The 19698-nt window shown below is 41.3% G+C and overlaps 2 protein-coding genes across 5 annotated transcripts; one reads left to right on the forward strand and one right to left on the reverse strand.

The window, feature by feature from the left end:
• Positions 1 to 7204: 7204 nt before the first annotated feature.
• On the reverse strand, positions 7205 to 10207 carry mmachc (metabolism of cobalamin associated C). The gene is made up of 5 exons (XM_063890929.1): positions 9561 to 10207; positions 9264 to 9461; positions 8825 to 8977; positions 8527 to 8703; positions 7205 to 8037 (listed from the first exon to the last, which is right to left on the reverse strand). Exons 1-5 carry the CDS (start codon positions 9648 to 9650, stop codon positions 7855 to 7857), a joined length of 801 nt encoding a protein of 266 aa, XP_063746999.1. The 5' UTR covers positions 9651 to 10207; the 3' UTR covers positions 7205 to 7854.
• LOC134869363 (uncharacterized) lies at positions 9895 to 19667 on the forward strand. 4 transcript variants are annotated; one of them, XM_063890921.1, is made up of 12 exons: positions 9895 to 9950; positions 11067 to 11144; positions 12368 to 12410; positions 12507 to 12667; positions 13101 to 13182; positions 13917 to 14088; positions 14439 to 14512; positions 14649 to 14725; positions 14822 to 14922; positions 14996 to 15081; positions 15575 to 15718; positions 16641 to 19667. In XM_063890921.1, exons 2-12 carry the CDS (start codon positions 11079 to 11081, stop codon positions 16802 to 16804), a joined length of 1170 nt encoding a protein of 389 aa, XP_063746991.1. In that variant the 5' UTR covers positions 9895 to 9950; positions 11067 to 11078; the 3' UTR covers positions 16805 to 19667. The 4 variants fall into 4 exon arrangements, with proteins under 4 accessions (XP_063746991.1, XP_063746992.1, XP_063746990.1 ...); XM_063890922.1 differs by having other exon boundaries at positions 9904 to 10080; XM_063890920.1 differs by having other exon boundaries at positions 9912 to 10062.
• The last annotated feature ends 31 nt before the right edge of the window (positions 19668 to 19698 follow it).

Below are 19698 nucleotides of genomic sequence, written 5' to 3' on the forward strand. Positions count from 1 at the left end.
CATTCTGTGAATATTTTAGTATTTTGCTTGAATGAGCCTTTAACCTGACACCTCCATTACAAGGGATATTTCACTTAGTGGTTCTCATTGACACTGAAATACCAATAAGACCCAATCGTCCCTAGTTGCTCCATCTTAGCCCACCTCTGACAAGGTCAAGCCCTGCAAAGGAGCTGCACCTACTTCATTGGAGGATTAATAACTTACTTTGTTATGTTATGTTGAGCCTGTGCATGGAATATCAACTTACTGAACAAAATGTAGAAGGAAATGCAGCTCTTAGCATGGGAACAATTTACATAACAATATATCATCATGCATAGAGACACGTATACAAATCTCCCACAGAGTGTACAAAGTGTTTTTTAAGCCTGTGGCACTCTGCAAATAATGCTATGTTCAGGATGTAAAACACAGGATGCATGACGGTGTGGGTGGATGGTAAGCACTCATAAACACACATCCATACTTTATTCTTAAGGCCAACATGTAATTCTTAACCCTGATTTCCAAGATTTTGTTTCGTTGACCATGCTATGTTTCAATCTACTATCAAATCTGAACTCAATAAACAAGGTCTGTTCTTAAAGTACAAATCAGTAACTCAACTCAATGAGTAGGATAAGTGCACCATGTACATTTACTTTTAAAAAGGTCATCATAGCCTAAACCTTGAATGGGAGCCCACACACTTCTACCCAGAGTGCCACAGAGTCCACAGAGAGTAATCACAGGTAATGATAACTGAGAGTAAGTATTATTTTCCTCCAAAGCCGAGCAACACCGCACAACATAACACCCTCTCTGGTTGGCTTCAGAGACATGAAGGAGGAGAGGTGAAAGGCAGGGAGGTAAGAGGGCACAGGAGGACACCTGACAGATACATTTATTATATATATGAACAGAAAACAGAAGGAAAGAAAGCGAACAAAAGAAAGATGGATGATGTTTCATGTGGGCAGAGCCAAAGCAGCAGGAGTTAATCTCGTATAAGTGGCAGATTTAGAGTTCCTCGTCAGCTGTGATGTAATACTTAATGCACACAGCAGCTATAAATTAGCTCATAGCACCATGTGAGCTTTTACCACAGCAGCCCAGCAGGCATGCGAGGGACGGAGCAGATTGCAATCATTCAGTAAGAAGCAGGAAGGAGCGAGAACGCCCCTCCTCTGTCTAAATTGACTTTAAGTATTTTTCTTCCCTCTATAAACAATCAATCAACAATCTCATTCAGTTCTCCTGACCTTCTCTCAGGCACGCATGTTTGGCTTTGTTGCAGTTTTTCCACATACACTTATCTACAGTCAGTGGACGCCTTTCTTATTGCTTTGCTGTGTGCCATTTTAAAAGATGTGATGATCAACGCTACGCTCAGTTTTTTAAAGAGGCCCTATGTTGGCTTTGCCTTTTCCTGTAGTGTATTATATAGGTTTGTGTGCATGTAAACGGGCTGAAAAGGGGAGTGTGAGCAGGATCGCTCAGGTAGAAGGCAAGAGACGGAAGGGTTCGGGGTTGGGCAAAAACAATAGCGTTTATTTCGTCAGAAACGTGCAAACAAAAGAGAGCTCCGCGGCACTTCCAGGACGGGCAAGGCCAGGACGGGGTGTGTCGGCTTCCCAGGCCCCAGCCTACTGCAAGACAGACCAGAACCAGGTTACCAACATGCTTTATATTAACTGACTGATTACTGATCGATCAGCTGTCTGGTCTCCGGCCGAGCCACTCCCCTCACCCCAGCAGCCGGCGCTCTAACCACACCCGGCTGCCACAGGGAGTTTCTCTCCCCCCCTGCTTGAAATGCTTCCATTGGACTCCTTTGTTTACATCCCTAACATAATGACATCACTATGTAACACTCACGCTCCTATTGGCCAGCATTTAAACACATTGTAGGTGATGTCTAAGGGGCGGGACATCTCTAAGCGGTTGACCAACCACAACAGAGCCTGCCAGCTAACCAATCAGAGCAGACTGTGCTCTGGTTTCAGACAGAGGGTGAAGAGCTGCAGTACAGGCAGTAGAGAAAAATAAAGACCTTTTTGAACATTAAAGCAAATAAACATATGGGAGGCTGTGGCTCAGTGGGATAGTGTATTGATCTTTGGATCAGGGGAGCACTGGTTCCATCCCCACTGCAGTCAGCATATCGTTGTGTCCCTGGGCAAGACACTTCACCCCAAACATCAGTGAGGACCTGACATGGACACATCACACCAGGGTCATATCCAAGACGGCTCGACAGCGGCTCTTCTTCCTCCGCAGGCTGCGGAAGTTCAACATGGACTCCAGGATACTCTGCAACTTCTACAGGTGCACCATTGAGAGTATCCTGACTGGCTGCATCACCGCCTGGTATGGCAGTTGCACCGCCCTCAACCGTAAGACTCTACAGAGGGTGGTGAAAACTGCTCAGCACATCACCAGGACGGAGCTGCCATCCATGGAGGACCTCTACACCCAGCGGTGTAGGAAGAAGGCCGGTAGGATATTAAAGGACCCCCATCACCCCAGCAACAATCTGTTCTGTCTGCTGCCGTCTGGCAGACGGTACCGCAGCATCCGGACCAAGACTACCAGACTCAGAGACAGTTTTATACCACAGGCTATAAGACTGCTGAACTCCTGACCTCTGTGAATGTCTACTCACTCTTTTTACACACATACATATATATATATATATATATATATTATACACATCTGCCATACATATCTGTTTATAGTACACATATCTATATATTATACATATCTGCCATATACATCTGCTATACATAATATATGCATCTGCCCATACCTCCTCATTCCACAAGTATTTAAATACTCTCAATGTATTCCACATATGTATATATTTCACATCCTCAAATCTTTATTGTTGTTACTGTAAATATTCTTCTCTCTTTTTGCACTATTTTATTTATGTTATTCGCACCATGTATGTTGAGTTGTTGGAGGAGCACGCGACATAAGATTTTCATTGCCAACATATACGCTGTATCTGCTGTGCATATGACAAATAAAACCTTGAAACCTTGAAACCTTGAAACCAAATTGCTCCTGTGGGGATTGTCCACAGTATTCAATGTATGTAAGTCGCTTTGGATGAAAGCATCTAATAAGTGACATGTAAAGTAATGTAATAATCGCAAATGTAAATCACAATAAATGCACAAAATAGAAATATGAACCTGAAAATGAGCATGATATGGCCCCATTAATTTTTTTCAAATTAGTAGATACATATATAACTCTTTTTTACCATATTATGTCCCAAATATGTAAAGTTGCCGATTGCACCAAAATATGTGTGAAATCAGTTTCCTTTAAGCAGAGGTAATAGAAAAAGTACCCTCTTTAAGCTTTGTAAAGGGAATAAGGTGTAGTTTGTCAGCCAAAACTTTTGGTTTGAAGTAAATAATTAACAACACATTTTCCTTGCACCGGTTACACATTAATAATGAAAGGGTTTTGCAGTCTTGCTATGCAGGTGATAGTGGTTAATGTTAGCTGATGTCAGATCACTCAGATTGCTGTAGGACAGATGTTACTGATTCAGTTTGTTGAATCTATTGTGCTCCTGGTAATCTCTATGTTAATCTACAGGGATCACAACATTGTCACTTAAAAGCCAAAGATACTGAGCCTCAATTTCCTTACAGCATCAAGGTGAACTCCAAACATTATGTCATAAAGGATAACTCTGTGCCTCCGGTGTCATCCTCAAACCTTACAAATTACCTGCAGAGAGGTGCAATAAGACTCTCTCTGGGGAAGATTTATAATGTAGAGATGATACTCCAATTTTTTTTTTCAAAGAGTTAAATGTATCACCTTCTCAGGGGAATTAAGATAATCCAAAACGGTGGATTATGTAAGAGGAACCTTAGCTCGGGCTAATCCTCCCTCCTGTCTGACTGTTACGCTGTTCTTTGATGGTTGGTGTATAGTGGAGTCGACGGGGAGTCAGGTAAATGTTGTTATGTTGTCGTTCCCCTCAGAGTAACAGGAGTGATTCAATTCATTCGCCTTCAACATTGACAAACTTTGGCCAGCAATCTTTACTCTAAGATAAAATTGCAAACATTTTAAGTATGCAAGTGAGTAATTTTACACATGTGGACAACCCTATAGCTGCAGGGTTGCTTGCAGCATTTTCCACTAAATGAACAACATGTCAGTGCCTGCTGCACATTAGTTGCTAGTTTATCGAGGGAATGAGGCTCTTGTGATTGCATGTGGACCCATGTCACACTAAATGAGCTGTGTATGTTGTCATGTTTAATGCATGTTTGTGCCTCTGGGAAAGATAGATGCAGAAGGGAGATTAGAGAACATTAAGCATTACGATGGAGAATGTTTTGCACAAAATTCAACAGACTTTGTCATACTTTAATACATTTGATGTTTTTTTTTCTATCAAGTTAATTAAAGGTGTTGAGTGTGGAAAGGAGGGGAGTTTTTAATTGAACGCCTGCTTGAGTCTGATAATGAGATAATCTGTCCTTGGCTGACCACTCACACTCCCGTGCATTGGCTTCCCCATTGGCCTCTGCAGCCAGCGCTAACAACCGATTGGCTGCGGGGGAATTGTGAAGCAGAGGACTAGTTAATTATGCTAATCCACGAAACTGATAAGGAGGCGGTTTGAAAAATGTAAAACCTCTGGAAACACGCTCATGCTGAAGCAGTGTGCTTTAGAGAGAGGCAGCTCTGTGAGAAAACATGAGGCAATTTTGTCAGAGTAAGCAGAGAGAGGAAATCCAGGAAAAAGAGAGAAAGAGGAACGAGTTATAATTAAACTCTTTCCTTTTTTCTCATAGATCTCCATCTCTGGACAATATTAAAGAACTCAATGTTTCCAGCCTCCTTATTTCCATCAGTTTCAAACACTGATGTGGAGTACTACATTTGACTGAATCCTCTGGATGCTGGACTTTCCTCCCCCCCACTCAGTGCTCGGTTCCTCCTCTGTGCTGGTGTGCTGCTGGCCTTTCCCCTCGCTTCTTGTTAACTGATGTCTGTGGGCGGATAACACTGCTTCACTGATCCACAACTCATGACACACCACTCATCCTTCTTTTCTTTCATTTCTTTCTCTTCTTTTTTTTTTATCTCTGCCAAAAACTATCACAGCAGCAGTTAATTCCTGCTGTGCACAAAAAAATGTCATTACTGGATTTAAGTGAGCAGCACCCAGTAGATTTTAAAAGTTGTCCCTGTAACAGACTGAGTCTAAACTAATTTTCTTTTTTACGAGCAAAAAAGCTATGTAGCCATCTGTGTGGCACAACCGTCAAAGTGCATAACTGTCTCTGCAGTACAGCACAAACAATGGTAAGGGTTGCACTGTGGAGATATTTGAGGATACGGAAAAGAGTAAGCTGGATCTTCAGGTGCATACACCCTAATTCACACCTTAGCTGATTCTCCTTTGGTTTTCTCTGACAAGCAGCCTAAATATTCCACTTCCAGATTTCACTGTACTACAGGTACAACTAGTGAGGCATGCTGTACTCGCATTAGAGAGAAACTGATTTCTCACCCACAACAACAGAGGCAGTAAATTTGGATGTGACTTGAAACTTGGACGTGGTTAGTTAACTGGCTATAAGTCATTGAAAGGGAGACACAAAGAAAATGAGAAAGAGAGTGGGGTGAAAGAGAGGTGGGATAGAGCAACAGAGGAAGGAGATAGGGGAGAATTTGAGTATCTGAGGGAGTATAATAAACTCGATGAGGAAACTAAACTGAAGGAAAAAGAGGAAGCCGCATCTTCAGGAAAAAACAACCCTAATTCGCACCATAGCGAAAGGTTTCTGACATGCAGCCTAAATGTTCCACTTCCAGATATCACTGTACTGCAGGTACAACTGGTGAGGCATGCTGTACTCACAATAGGGGAAAAACTGATTTCTCACCCCAAACAACAGAGACCTGGAAAACCCTGAGACCTGGAGGCTCGGCTTCTCACTCTGACAGATTTCCCCAAAGAAAATGATCCCTCCACCTTTCAAGAGGCTTCAAAGGAGTGCGGAAAGTATTCTGTGTCTGTTTCGTTCTTGTTGTCTAGTTTTGTGGCAAACAAATGTTGTGTGATAAACAAAAGGAAAATGGTGCAACACAATTATCTTTTAGTTATAATTCTGCCTAAAATGCCTGCAATGAATATAATGATACAAGTATAAAAATAGTTATTCTGATGTGACTTGTAACTGCAGAGTTATCTGACTTTAACTTGTGTACATTGAAAGAGACCCAAAGAAAAGACAAAGTGAGAGAGTGCGGAGGACGGGGGGTGGGATAGAGCAACAGAGGAAGGGGATGGAGGAGAGATCGAGTATAATTAACTCCATGGTCTGCCTCTCTGCAGGCCTGCGGCATACTGCTCTAAAATGCTGATTCAGTACACAGATAGACGGAGTAGCACAGGGAGGGAGAAAGGGGTGAGGAGTGGGATGCAGTAAGAGAGTAAGAGAGTAAGAGAGGAGGTGTTTTAATAAGAAGATATAATGTGAAATGCAATAGATAGCTCAGCGGGATGATACATTTTCAAATGATGAAAGGAAAGAGTGAACAGTGAAGGCAGGAGACAAAAAACTACTTAAAGTAAAGTAAGACCTGAAAGATCTGCGACACAACACTCACTTAACAGTTTCAGAGGGTAGATACTTTAGGATGAGCGGTGGGTGACCTGCAGTCAGGACCGGACTTTATTGAGCACCTTATTAAACAACTACAGATGTTGCTGACAAACAAGAGTGCAAACTTTGTGTTTGTTAGGAGAACAGCGACATCTAGAGGTGTAACAAGATAATCTGCCCTGAGTTTCTACTGGGAAACTGATGATAGACACAAGTACCTGCTTTGTTCCAAAAGAAGAAGAACAAAAAGAAGAAGAACCCCCCCCCCCATGGTTGGTGGAGTTTCTCAGTGCAGATGTTCATTATTTGTTTAAAGCAGCTTTTCAGTGGTCTATGTAAATTTAGCTTTTTTAAAATGCTTGAAATTAGTCAGCATGTCACCAGGGAGGGGGCGGGGGGGGGGGGGGGCTTTCATCTATAATGCATCAAGCTGAGTGTCAGGTAAACTGGAGACAAGGACAAAGCTGAAGAGAGATGAGATGGATGGCACAATCCTTTTGAGTCACATCATAAAGTAAAGTCATAGTTTTGGAGGTATTATGCACACATGTCTAAAGCATCAAGGCAGATTTCTGTTTTATCATAACCCCTGTTTAATATCACCAACAGTCATTTGCTGAATTAATTTTCATTATGTGACAATGAAATACTACTACAACCACCAGTATTGATACAAAACATTTATTTAGTTTGTGTAATCCAAATTTAGTTTTCCTGATTTTGCTTTTAATCTCAATTTGAATACCTGGATAGAGTACCTTAGTTGTTATAATAAGAGCTATGGAAATATATCATACATTTTATATTTAGTTTATTTTATGGCTTGTGTATTAAAGTAAATGGAGTGTTGGTTCTCTTTGGCTTCATGTATCAGCATGTACATATAATGTGCCTTTTTTTAAAGAATATTTCAAAAATAATGGCTTTAAACAAACTCACAAAGTTTGCACAAGCAGCGCTAAATTTAAAACATATTCATACATTAAAGTATGTTCCTGTTCCAGATGCGAGGAGCTGCCTTCCCTCACTGGTCAGAAGAAATGTAGTGAAAACTATGATGAAAGACATCATAAGAAGGCCATAAAGCAGTTAAAGTTCATGGTCAGGTGTCTGACAAGTATCCTTTGTACCTTAAAAAGCTTTCAGCAAAGCCTTACAAGCTCAGCAGTGGAGGTTTGTTCTCAGAGAGCATCTGCAATACTTCCACTCTGCAGCTGTTTCAGCCATGTCCGGTCACCTGGTTCTCTGCGTCTGATGTTGAATCAGGTTGATCGCTTTCCCCCGAAAGTAAACCCCAAGTCTTTAGCAGAGCAAACCGCTCAGCAGGAGGAGTTGCAAAGTAGTCCTTCTGTTTCTGTGAGTAGATCTGGATCGGGCGAACAATGTCTCTGTAGGTCCAGTCCTATGAATGGAAAATATCTCTGATCAACTTTGATTCATCATAAATGTAATTACAGGACGAAAACATATTAAAACATAACCTAGTGTTTTTTCACAAACAATATATTTCTACCAAAATCCAGGGAGAAAAAGAACCCAACCGAATAAAGAAAAATGCTTGTCAATCAAACTGAAATGACTTATCTAATCTTACTCAAACAAAAAACATGTTTTTCTATTTGTGATGAAAAATAAAATTAATTTATAGCCAGCAAAATGTAAAGTCCTTATATAAGAAGAATATAGAACAAATTATGTTGAACTCTATATTCTCATCTCAGCAACTACAGTACGGACAACTGAAATACATCGAAGGGACAACCACAGATGGGTCTCTAATCTAAAGGCCATCGGTCTGGAGATCTCTGACATGAAAGAGTTGGATTTGCCATGTGGTCCATTCAATATGTGTATCTCAGGTATTATGGCTGACAGTGCTGAGGTCCTGTACCTGCCACCGAAAGTTGAAAGCCTCCAAGAGCTGAATCCTGCCCTCTCTGGAAGGCACACAGTCAGGAGGAAGAGGCTGCACCATCTCAGAGCCCACCGTCATGCCTCCAAACACCAACAGGGCTCGGATGGCAAACCAGCCCCCAAACCTCGGATGCACACACACTCCGAACATCTTCTGCAGGTAACATTAGATGCATAACATTGAGCGGAGAAGCTCGGAATGAAAACAATGCACTGCAACTATCACTGCAATTAGAAAAATGAAATATAGATTCCTAATAAATGATTAGCTTTACTCTTTCAGCCCATGGTTGGTCTTTGACATCAGATTGTTGGTAGTAGTAAGCTCCTCCGGACACGTGAGCTGCAGTCTGTGCCAAAAACTTCGGCTTTCTGCTTGGCAGCATCTCATAGTCGTACCTCACATCCACTTCCTGTCCTGGGAAACACTGCAGGGCGGAGAGGGGAATCACAACCTGATCGTTAAAATATTCATGGTTCCAGTTAAGAAAAAAGTTGTTTTGATTCTTTTTTTGCATAGACAAAGGGAAAGTATTTCCAAGTAGATCATGTTGTGCGCAAAAGTCAGTTAAAATAATCTAAATCTTGTAAGTCAATACATTTTGTTTTTGCTTTTATTTTAATGGCTTATATATTGTCATTTGATTTGAATGTGCATTCTTTGTTCAAAATTGTCAATAAGGACCTCTGTAGCCCTACTGCCACACCACTTACCCGGGACACAGCAGAGGAAACGCAGTGTTTGACACACTGGTCTATGGGGTCAGACAGTCCCTGACAGCCCCTCTCCTCCATGAAGGGCAGGAAGGCTTGTTCAAACAAAGCAGGAGTGCTGAGCACCACCACAGCCAGGCAGTCATCTGGGTAAGCCAGGCGCAGGGTGGGAGGAAGCAGAGAGTTGTACCATCCAACCTGTGATGGGACAGTCAGAGAACACAGGCAGTATTGTAAATTGTATTTTTCTCACTTTTAAGTCCAGTAAAATCAAGAAATAAACGAGAGCCAAAATACCTTTAGAGGGTAGACTTCAAATCCAAATGTTGATAAATAGCCGTCCAACAGTGATGTTATGCCGTTCACATTGGCAGTGGAAGCCGCCATTGCTGCATGTCAATAAAAAACTTTGGATCGTGGGATATGGTGTTTTTAAATTAAACGTTGCCAGAAAAATAGTCTCTTTACTTAACTTTAACGATCTCTTCTAACAAAAAATGACGACACTACTATATATCATGTGTATTGATTCCGAGACAGCCTGCTGTTGCTCTTCAACTGTTTTACCGGTAAAGACAGTAGTCAGTATCTACTACAATACCCAGAAGGCCACACGCGGTTACTTCATACGCAATCACGTCGCGGTTATGGGCTCCTGGATTTAAAAGTGGAGTCGCAAGATTTTCTGTGAGTAATGTTAGCCTGACTAGCCAGCTAACCTAAACATTTATATCGTTTTCCTTAGTCATGGTCTATTCTCTTCATAGCGACCGGTTTGTTATACTCAGAAGAAGACTCAGTAAGTGTCTAAGAAACGGTTAGTAATTACTTTTCAAACCAGGACAGGTTATGAACGCTGTCAGGATAAAGTCATCTGCTAACTGAAATTAGCTTCGGTTAAATAAACGACATCAGAGGCTTTTAATCGTCGCTACGCCCCCTTCGCGTTATCTCGACTGTTGTGTTTTGGGGACTCTACTTAAATGTCCTTGATTTTTGCATTGCTTCGAGTATCTTCTAGTCGTTTCTGTAACTGATCCTTGAAGATGGCAAGATATTCCCCACTGTCCTGAAGATACGACGTTAAATTTAGCAGGTTCCCGTTCGGCAATTAATGGGAAAGTTAACCAACTTAAATCACATTGCTGGGCGACCAGTCCTCCGTTTTTTTCAACCTCTTGTGACGGGTGTTAACATTTAAGTTGAAGTTTCAACTCTGTCTGAAGAAACCCTCCTTCAAATTGGTAAAACCTTTTGTAAATAACATGCAAAAATTGGAGAATCCATAATTTTTTGTTACATCTCTTTTCTGTTTGAATCTGGATCAGAAAATTCGGGAGAATCCAAATACTATTTAAAACACAGATTTGTGAAACGTTTGTCCATTTTGTGAAAATGTAAACATTTATTGTTGACCAGGTCCAGATCTAAAACCACTTCAGAGTCATTTTGGAGATTATTGAGTATGCTCTTTAATATCAGACATCCTGCACATTCTGCTTCATTTACCAGGGTACCAGCTGATAAGCATCACTACAAACATGCAAAAAAAATATTCAACCCTGCTGTAACCCAATCCCCCACAGTGTCAGAGATCTCCACTAAGCTGTTATCTCACAGCCCAGCCACAAAACACGTCTAAAGTTACTGCTTCACTATCCCACGGTGGTTTTTGATGTTGCAATGACAGTCAGGCCACACAACCCTTTTTTTACATCATGTCTCTGCACCAAGGATCTAAAATGTACTGACTAATGCTGACGAATGAAGCATTTATTGACAACTTGATGCATTTCTTTCTAGGTTAATACCAACATGAACTGGGACACTCAGCTGAGTTCTATCCTCTCAGTGGCTGATGGCAGTGTTGCAAAGATGAGGGTAAGTAGATTCAGATTGCATAACCTAATAAACTAGCCCTGCTGGAAATAACTTTTCAAAGTGTGCACCAGTAAAAAGTATCCTATTCAACTGAAGAGAGCCTTTGATCTGCTGTATATTGTCATTATTGGATTGATCTGTAGATGGCAGTGATGCTCTACTACTTTGGGGCGGCAGTGGCTCAGTCAGTAGGGACTTGGTCTTGGGACCTGAAGGGTCGCCGGTTCACGTCCCGATCGGACCAAAAAAAATATATGGAGTGAGCTGGTAGCTGGAGAGGTGCCAGTTCTCCTCCTAGGCCACTGCCGAGGTGCCCTTGAGCAAGGCACCTAACCTCTATCTGCTCCCTCTCTGCTCTGCCACCTCTCCTCTGCATGTGGTTGTGTGTGCATGTATTTCCTCTGTGTTTGTGCATGTATATCCTCTGTGTGTGTAATGTGTGTCAACACAACAGAGTAGAGAAAAGCAATTTCCCTGTAAGGGATTAATAAAAGTATGTCTTCGTCTTCTTCTAAATGACCACAATTACCAATTTGATATTTAACTAAAGGATGTTAGAGTAACAAGGGATCATGGACAACATCCTTGCTCATTAACTTAAATCTTTCCAAAGAACATGTAACTACATTTTTTTTTAAATAAATCTTCCCAAGGACAGAATGAACCGATCTTTTTTTAGGACAAAAGAATTGTCTTAAACTAGTGAAATTGTCTTGTTGTTAGGCTGATTGGTGAGTCTTGGCACAACCACATGTTCAAATATGTCCCAGTTTGGGATAAATAAAATACTTCTGATTCCTTGTAGTTACACGGATAACTGGCTCCAGTATAAATAACGACTCTCACCCTTTCCTCAGTGAATTTACAACTTCTTCTTTTTAAACAGATGTTTATAGTGCAAATATGTCAAACAAAGCAATATAAAACACCTTTTTTCCAGCAGCAATCTCATAGATGAAAAAGACTGATAAGCAACTCTTGTTTCTTTTCTTTTACTCATTATTATATCGTTGGGTATTAGTATTATTCCTGTGTGTTGTCGGTGTTGTTTTTAAAATGTGTAGCAAGATGGATGCCTTGTCTACTGCAAACAAAGTCAAGGAACCTGAACAAGAAATCAATTTTTACCAGGGTCATTTTAGTTGACTACATTAAAGATGTGCACTGAGAGGGAAAGTTTGGAAATTCCCTAATGGTCTTAAAGTGTTTTTATGTGTTCACAGGAGAGACTGACATCACCAGGGAAATTTGCTAAAGGAGGAGAAGGTGTGTTAGCTTTTTTCAGTTTCTTTATGACTGAGAGTGAAATTCGTCTGGGTTTAACTCTCACATCCTCAACCTGACCTGCCTCTTCCTCTACAGATTTGTTTCCAGTCAGGGAGAGGATTCATGATTCAGGTTTGGCCCCTCCTGCTCTTCCTCCTCGATCCCCCCTCCACCGCCTGCCTTCCCCGTCTCATGGTCCCACAGTTCAGTGGGCAGACCTCGCTGCGATCCAGTCACAGCTCCGGATACAGAGCCAGGTGTGTGAATGTTTGTTTAACCAATCCGAGTGTGCAAAATCAAACAGTTACCACAAAGTAGCCAAATATTATGGCATGTATACTCAGTGGGTACTTCATTATGTACACCTGGACAATGTAATACAACGGATCTGCCATCAATTCTACCATGACTGATCTTATAATATTCAGTTTTGGTTGACTATGTGGGGAATTAGTTAATGTAATGATTTTTTTATAATGAGGTAATAATAAAAATGTGGTCACTGCAATCAATCAGCACTAAAGTCTAACAAACTGGGACATTGTCAAAGTATAGCTACCATTAAGTTACATTTTAGGCAGCACACTTATATAACTTTGTGTGAGATTATTCAGGTGTCCCTAATAGAGTGGTCACTGAGCGTTAAGAGATATCAGAATTAAAACATGTTTTTCTTTATTTGTTTGCAAGACAACTGAGTCTCTCACCCAGAGACTCCGTGACGTGGAAAGGGAGAGACAGTCTCAACAATGTCACATCCAGACACTACAAGGTAACCTACTGACCGTGACACCCCCCCCCCCAATAATTTTTGTTCCTTTCAATTGAACTTTAACCTTTTTTTTTAACTCTCTTGGTCCTTAAATAACCTTAACACACTTTCTTCTTAACTGCATGTAATTTTCCTTTAGTTTATCAGTTTTTTTCCTTAGGATCTTATAAACACTTTGGGTCAACTGTGTTGTTGTTGAATCTATATTTAATACACTTCACAAGTTTTACTAAGGTCACTGCATGCTATCAGTTAGTATTTCTCAGGTGATAAGACCGTGAGTGGACCTAGTAGAAAAATCCTCACAGCGTTATTAAGCAAGAAGATTAACATTTCATTTAGTAAGTGACGAAAATGACCATGTTTTTCTGACATAGTCTCATTTATTTTCTTTAAAGAGGTTTGATCTGAGTCTATCCTTGATTAACTGTGGCTTGTATTGTCCCTCCTTTATATGTTGGTGGAGAAAAGAGTAAGCTAAATCAATAAATGTACAATCATTTAATGATTTTATACAAATTATTTCTCACTGCCATAAAGTTAATACCCTACTAATGCTCTCTCTCCTCACTTGTTCATTCACTCTGTACTACTAATGTCTGTAAAAGCAAAGTACACTCATCAAAGAAGGGTTCATTCATAATTAAAGACATTAATAAATAATTAGGGTTTGTTTTCAAGGCTGCTGAGGGAAAAAAAATGTCTTCCTAAAAGTAAACCTCTCTCTTCTCCAGAGGAGGTGCAGCGACTGCGAGAGGAGCTGAGGACTCAGGCCGAATCGACGAGCGAACACAATCCAGGAGCCGAGAGGAGGATGGAGCAGTTGAGGAGGGAGGTGGGACGTGAGCTGAGCAGTCTGCGGGGACACATCACCAAAGCCACGTCGCTAGGCAACCTGGAGGAGAGGTGCATTATGGGTGGAGCTGGAGGGGTGTAACTGCGTAGTAAACTGATGATAGGTGCAGCTCAAGATTGAAATGAAAATGTCAGCACCTCGGTTTGCTGCTAAGACAGTTTCATTTCAGGTATGACAGAAAAGAAATGGCAGTTTGCTCCCCACATTTGGAGCCAAAACTCTTTTTTTGTTGTTGATTTTTTCTATCGTTTGATTACACTGCAAAGAGTCACTACCGGCAATTGTCACCTGGGTGTGCTTTACGGTATTAATCCACCTGTTGTGTGCTGGGTTTGTGTGGAAAGAGAAGAAAGGAGATTTAGTTCAAATACTTTGTGTTGACTTACATTATTTCCTACAGTTACAGCTCAAAGCTCCATCGAGATGAGCTGGAACACCTGCGGAGAGAGGTGGACCAACTGAAAACGCAGCTAAGTGAGCCATAGACACACACACACCCACAACATCATGCCCTGCATTGATTCTGCGAGACTAACCCCAATGCTGAGCTCAAAAGCAGAGGCAGGCACCGTCTTGTTCACAACATCTGCTCTCTCTTGGCACCTGACAGGGAGACAGGAGGGGGACGTGTTCCTCCAGCAGGCAGAGGCCAGAGAGACCAAGAGACAGTACGAACACAGCTGCAAGGTACTCGCACACATTATACCACACGGGTTGTGTTTGCTCCTCTGTGTGGTTTTATTCTCTCAGATCCTCAACCTCTCATTGTTGTCCTTTGTTCAGACGCTGGAGGAGCTGACAGACAGCTACAGATCTCACAGCAGTGACCTGGCGAAGACTGTGTCTCAGTATTCCCACACACAACAGGAAGTTCGACAGATCAGGTGCGTGTGTGTTCGTCTCTCTGTGAATTATTTGTTGCAATTAATCTCTTATTTATTCATTTATAAACTACAGAACAACGGTGTCAGAACTGAAGGAAGAGTTCAGGAAACTCGTCCTCAATGAACGTCAAACAACACCTTGGCTGTCGCACTCACCGGGCAAGTCTCGCCTCTTACCCTTACAGTGAAGCACACGCACGCAAACTGCTGAAAAAAAACATGAGAATGAATTTCTGTCCTTCTGCAGTCTAGGCTTGTAGAACTAAATCCCAAGAACAGAGTTGAAATAATGTTGTAGATTAAATGCCATTAAACCAAGCTATTCAGCTCTTGTCCCTTTTCTTGTGAGTGTGGTAGTGCAAGAGTACCTAAGTTGACTAAATGAAACGATTTAAGCATTACGACAATCCTTTTACACATCTCCAGCCATGTGTATTATATGTACAGTATATGTAGCCACGTACTTCTGGGACTTTGTGTATATATAGGGCGCAATAAAACCAAAAATCTAAACCTTTTTGAACAACTGAAACAAACACACATAAAAACTCAAATTTAAACATTAGTTAAACCTTGGCGTGCAAGCAAAAAGAACACACACAGAATGTACATATCATACAATTATTCAACCATGTGTTTCTATGTCATTCAGGTGCTTCTCCTCTCCCGCTCCCTGGCAGCCAGGGTCGACGGGTCAGAGTCGAGGCGGACTCTGACTCAGAAAACTTCAGCCCGACGCCGAGCCTGGCCGAGATCAGCTCAGATGATCTGTCATGGCTCGATGACAAAGACCCTGGTGAGGATGAATGATTTATGATTAAAAACTAATTTACCCAAACATTGTCGTACACACACAGGTACTCTAGTACAGTGTGCTGACTCATCAACTCCAGGTGTTTCCATTATATCCCAGTCCGTCCACCAGCACAAACATGTCGCGACAATACGATCACGCGGTCCAACCCAGAGAGAATGTTGTGCAGGGCACCAGATGGACAGAGAGTGATGGCAGTTGAAGCAGTGGGACATGTAGTTCCCCCTCCTTCCCCTCCCCCACACATCTGGCTCAACCTTCACTCTGATTTATCCCAGGCGATCTGACTCAGCACTCGGCTGTTTGCCATTTCAGAACAAGAGATAGTTTGAGCACTTAGACATCTTGGGGAAAAATGCGCGTTTCGTCTCTTACAGTGAGTCAGATGAGAGGATCGATATTACTCTCACATCTTCTCTAGAGTCGCTGCTAATTGCCCCAGTGACGACAGGAATCCTGGAGGTTGCAGCACCATTGTGATCGAGAGTGGAAACCCAGTGTGTTTCTATGTGCAGATACAGCAGTAAGGCCCTCATTTTCTCACCCACAGTGTAGCTTGCGTAGCTCGTCATTTCTTGGGAAATGTGGTACCTTGTGTGTGTGAGCGTGTTCACTGCCTTCCCCCTGAGACTTACTGTAACAGAAGGTCAATGTTCCCGGAAGAGATTACAATCTCTGCTCTAAATGTTTCCCAGAGTGATTTGGGCCTATGGAGCCCGGCTAATTTGACAATTGCATCCACACACACACACACACACACACACACACGCGCTCACATAAACACACTCATACTGGCACACACTTGTTATGGGAAAACATTTGAATGTCTTCCAGCCTTAATCCCACAAGAGGCACTCGCTCAGTCATACACACAAGTAACTGCTCTACTCTTCATCTCTGCCAGCACTTCATCAGGAGCCGCGAGTGCGTCTGAGCGTCCAGTCCAGACGGAGCAACTTTGCGGGCCCTGGATCAGATCTCGAGGACGATGATGATGATGGCGATGATCTCCTTGACGAAGATGTGAACCCAGATTTAGAATCAGACCTCAGTCTTGATGACCTCTGACCTCTTTATAAGGTGACTGTTTTGTAATATGACTTGGGAAGGATTGAGCAACATGTTTCTGGCTTCTCCAATACACTACCTGATATGAATTATTTCCTTTACATTGTTATTATCAGTAGAATAAGGAGTTACAGCCCTATTCTGATACCCAAAACTCAAAAATAGAAGTAGTAAGGGCAACAGAAACATATGGTTCATTTCTTTGTGGTCTCAAGGGAAAGGAAACAAAGGACGGCAAACGGCAGACTGAGCAACAGAGGCACACACAAATAATAACAAGTAATTAAGTCATCCTACTTAAGTGTTATTGTTCAAACACACAATATGTGATTTTCTGCTGTTAGGGTTCTCTCAATCCAAATAAAGAACGATCATCATAGGCGACCTTGCTTCTCATAATGAGGATTACTTTCCAAAGCAGATAGACCAGGTGATGTGAACGTGTAAGAACACACATCAGTTTCACTCTAAAAATCATTGATGCTTTAAGGCAGACAATAGACTTACAAGAGTGTAATTATTATACATTTAATTGCGATAAATGTTTGATTAGTTAAGTACTCGGATAACTTAAGAACAAGATGTCCAATGACTGAAAGCATTTATTTGTTTATAAAGTTGTTATTCATTCACGATTCAAATACTATTTATGACAGCTACAACGCTGATTTTTGCACAAAAGCCGACACAGGTGACTTTATTAGATGCAGTTACCTTTATTACAGTGTAAGATTTCTCTTGTTATTTTCCACATTGTTGGAAACATTTTGAATGATATAGGTACACGACTAAACATCATATAAAGAGGGCTTTTTATCACAAAAAAAGTACATTTTATTCCTTCAACAGACCTGCCTAGATATAAGTGATGCATAGTTTATTCCATTGTGGAGCCTTTCTATTAATAAGAGGAATTCTCTTGTGTTAATTTAACAGTCATTTGTGAGAATACCAGAAGTATTAGAAACTCAGGGTCACAAAATTACCACATTTTCCTTCTCAGATTGATTTTCAGTTGCTTTTCTGATTTATTCGGTAAACTGTCCTGTCCCATGTGACACACCCAAACTGCTGCTACCACAGTTTGCTGAAACAAACCACCAAAAGCTTCAGGATTGTTTGCCCACCTTCGGGTTAAGTTAGTTAATCCCCTTTAAATAATCAGCAGTAACAGTCTCCACATGCTCAGACTGGTTGGATGCTGGGAACAGACTGAAGCGACGGGCAGCTGTTTGTGATTCTTTTGTGAAAGCTTCTCAATCAGAAACAGTTTTCATGCTGGTGGATATCTTTGTGCCTAAACAGTCGCATATTTTTGTATTCAGCTTTCCTTTAAAGTCTCCACTGTAAGCCTTGACTGATTAAACCTTTTTCTGCACAGTTTTGAAATCAGTCGTTCCCCTTAAGATATGAAGCTTTACATTTTGCCACACCCGCTGCAACCACGCCGCGCGTCACTGGAGATAAATTATGGGTCTTGCCAGAGTCAAGGAGAGAACTCAGCGCTGTAATTGGTTGGCTAAACCACAAGGTTTGGTTTCAGGCAGAATATTTAAAAATAGTTATATTCAGGGTTCTTCTGATTACAGATTGTTCGGGATAGGCATGGTTTTGGTGAAGTTTAGGTCTGCAGGACATTCCTCTCTGACCACAGTGGGATCCATTAGAAAAATCACTGCTTTTGATTAGCAATATCAGAGACCACAGTATACTAATTCTTACTTGTATTGGTATTTTTTAATCAATCCTTTTGCTGTATGATAAATACATGTAACTTATGAAAATGCACTATGACAGGCTTTGGTCACTACCTAATGTATCAAGACTCACAGTCTACTTTAAAGTACTTTTTGTTTTTGTACTAAATGTAAGCTACACCCTTCAGTGTAGCAGAGTAATGGATTTTTAATGGACTTTTTCTTCCTGACATAATGCACTCAGCAGTCCAGAAGAAATTGGATGAGGGGTGGGGTTTTGATTCCTGGTAACGCAGGTGAAGTGAAGACAAAGAGGAATTCAAAATCTTTGATCACTAACTGATGTACAGTAATGTATCAAGACTCACAGTCTGCTTTAAAGTACTTTTTGTTTTTGTACTAAATCTAAGCTACACCCTTCAGTGTAGCAGAGTAATGGATTTTTAATGGGCTTTTTCTTCCTGACATAATGCACTCAGCAGTCCAGAAGAAATCGGATGAGGGGTGGGGTTTTGATTCCTGGTAATGCAGGTGAAGTGAAGACAAAGATGAATTCAAAATCTATAAACATTACTGAAGCACCAACATGTATTTGTACAGCCTTGTTAGAACAGTCAAAAGTCCCTTTATGTCCTACATGATTCACACTGTGCCAGGCTTGGTGTCAAACTGTTAAATATTTCAGCATCCAGACACCCCCCATCAAGATCCCGGACCATAGAACAGAGCTGTGGGGGGGCAATAGGCAGGTTAGATGTTCAGTGGGGTGTGGATTTGGAGGCCTGGGACTGTGAAAGTGACTCTAGACACTATCCAGTCGATCTACCAGTCCGTCTCATTAGTCATCATTAAGCAATAAAAGAGCCTCTAGGAAACACAAACTGGCACAGAGCGGTACGTAACAGTATTTAACAATCCTTTTCTGAGACACTCTCCTTTTTAAGATTGTGGTTAAAGAGACAGTTAATGGAGAAAAGACTCATTTATTTGTTGTTGTGGCCAGATAATGGCTGATGAATCCGACCATTCTACTGCAGTTTTAATGCATTTGCCAAGTATTGTGTACTGGTGCTGCAGTAAAGCAGTGCCCTTATTCATTCATTGAATGTCTGTATGGAAATGTTTTGTGTTTTTGTCTCCAACAATAAAAGTCTGTGTGAAAGTTGTAGGAGAGGCGTCTGACATTCTGTTGTTGCT

Source organism: Eleginops maclovinus, chromosome 9 (assembly GCF_036324505.1).
Source record: "Eleginops maclovinus isolate JMC-PN-2008 ecotype Puerto Natales chromosome 9, JC_Emac_rtc_rv5, whole genome shotgun sequence".
Taxonomy (NCBI): Eukaryota; Metazoa; Chordata; class Actinopteri; order Perciformes; family Eleginopidae; genus Eleginops; species Eleginops maclovinus.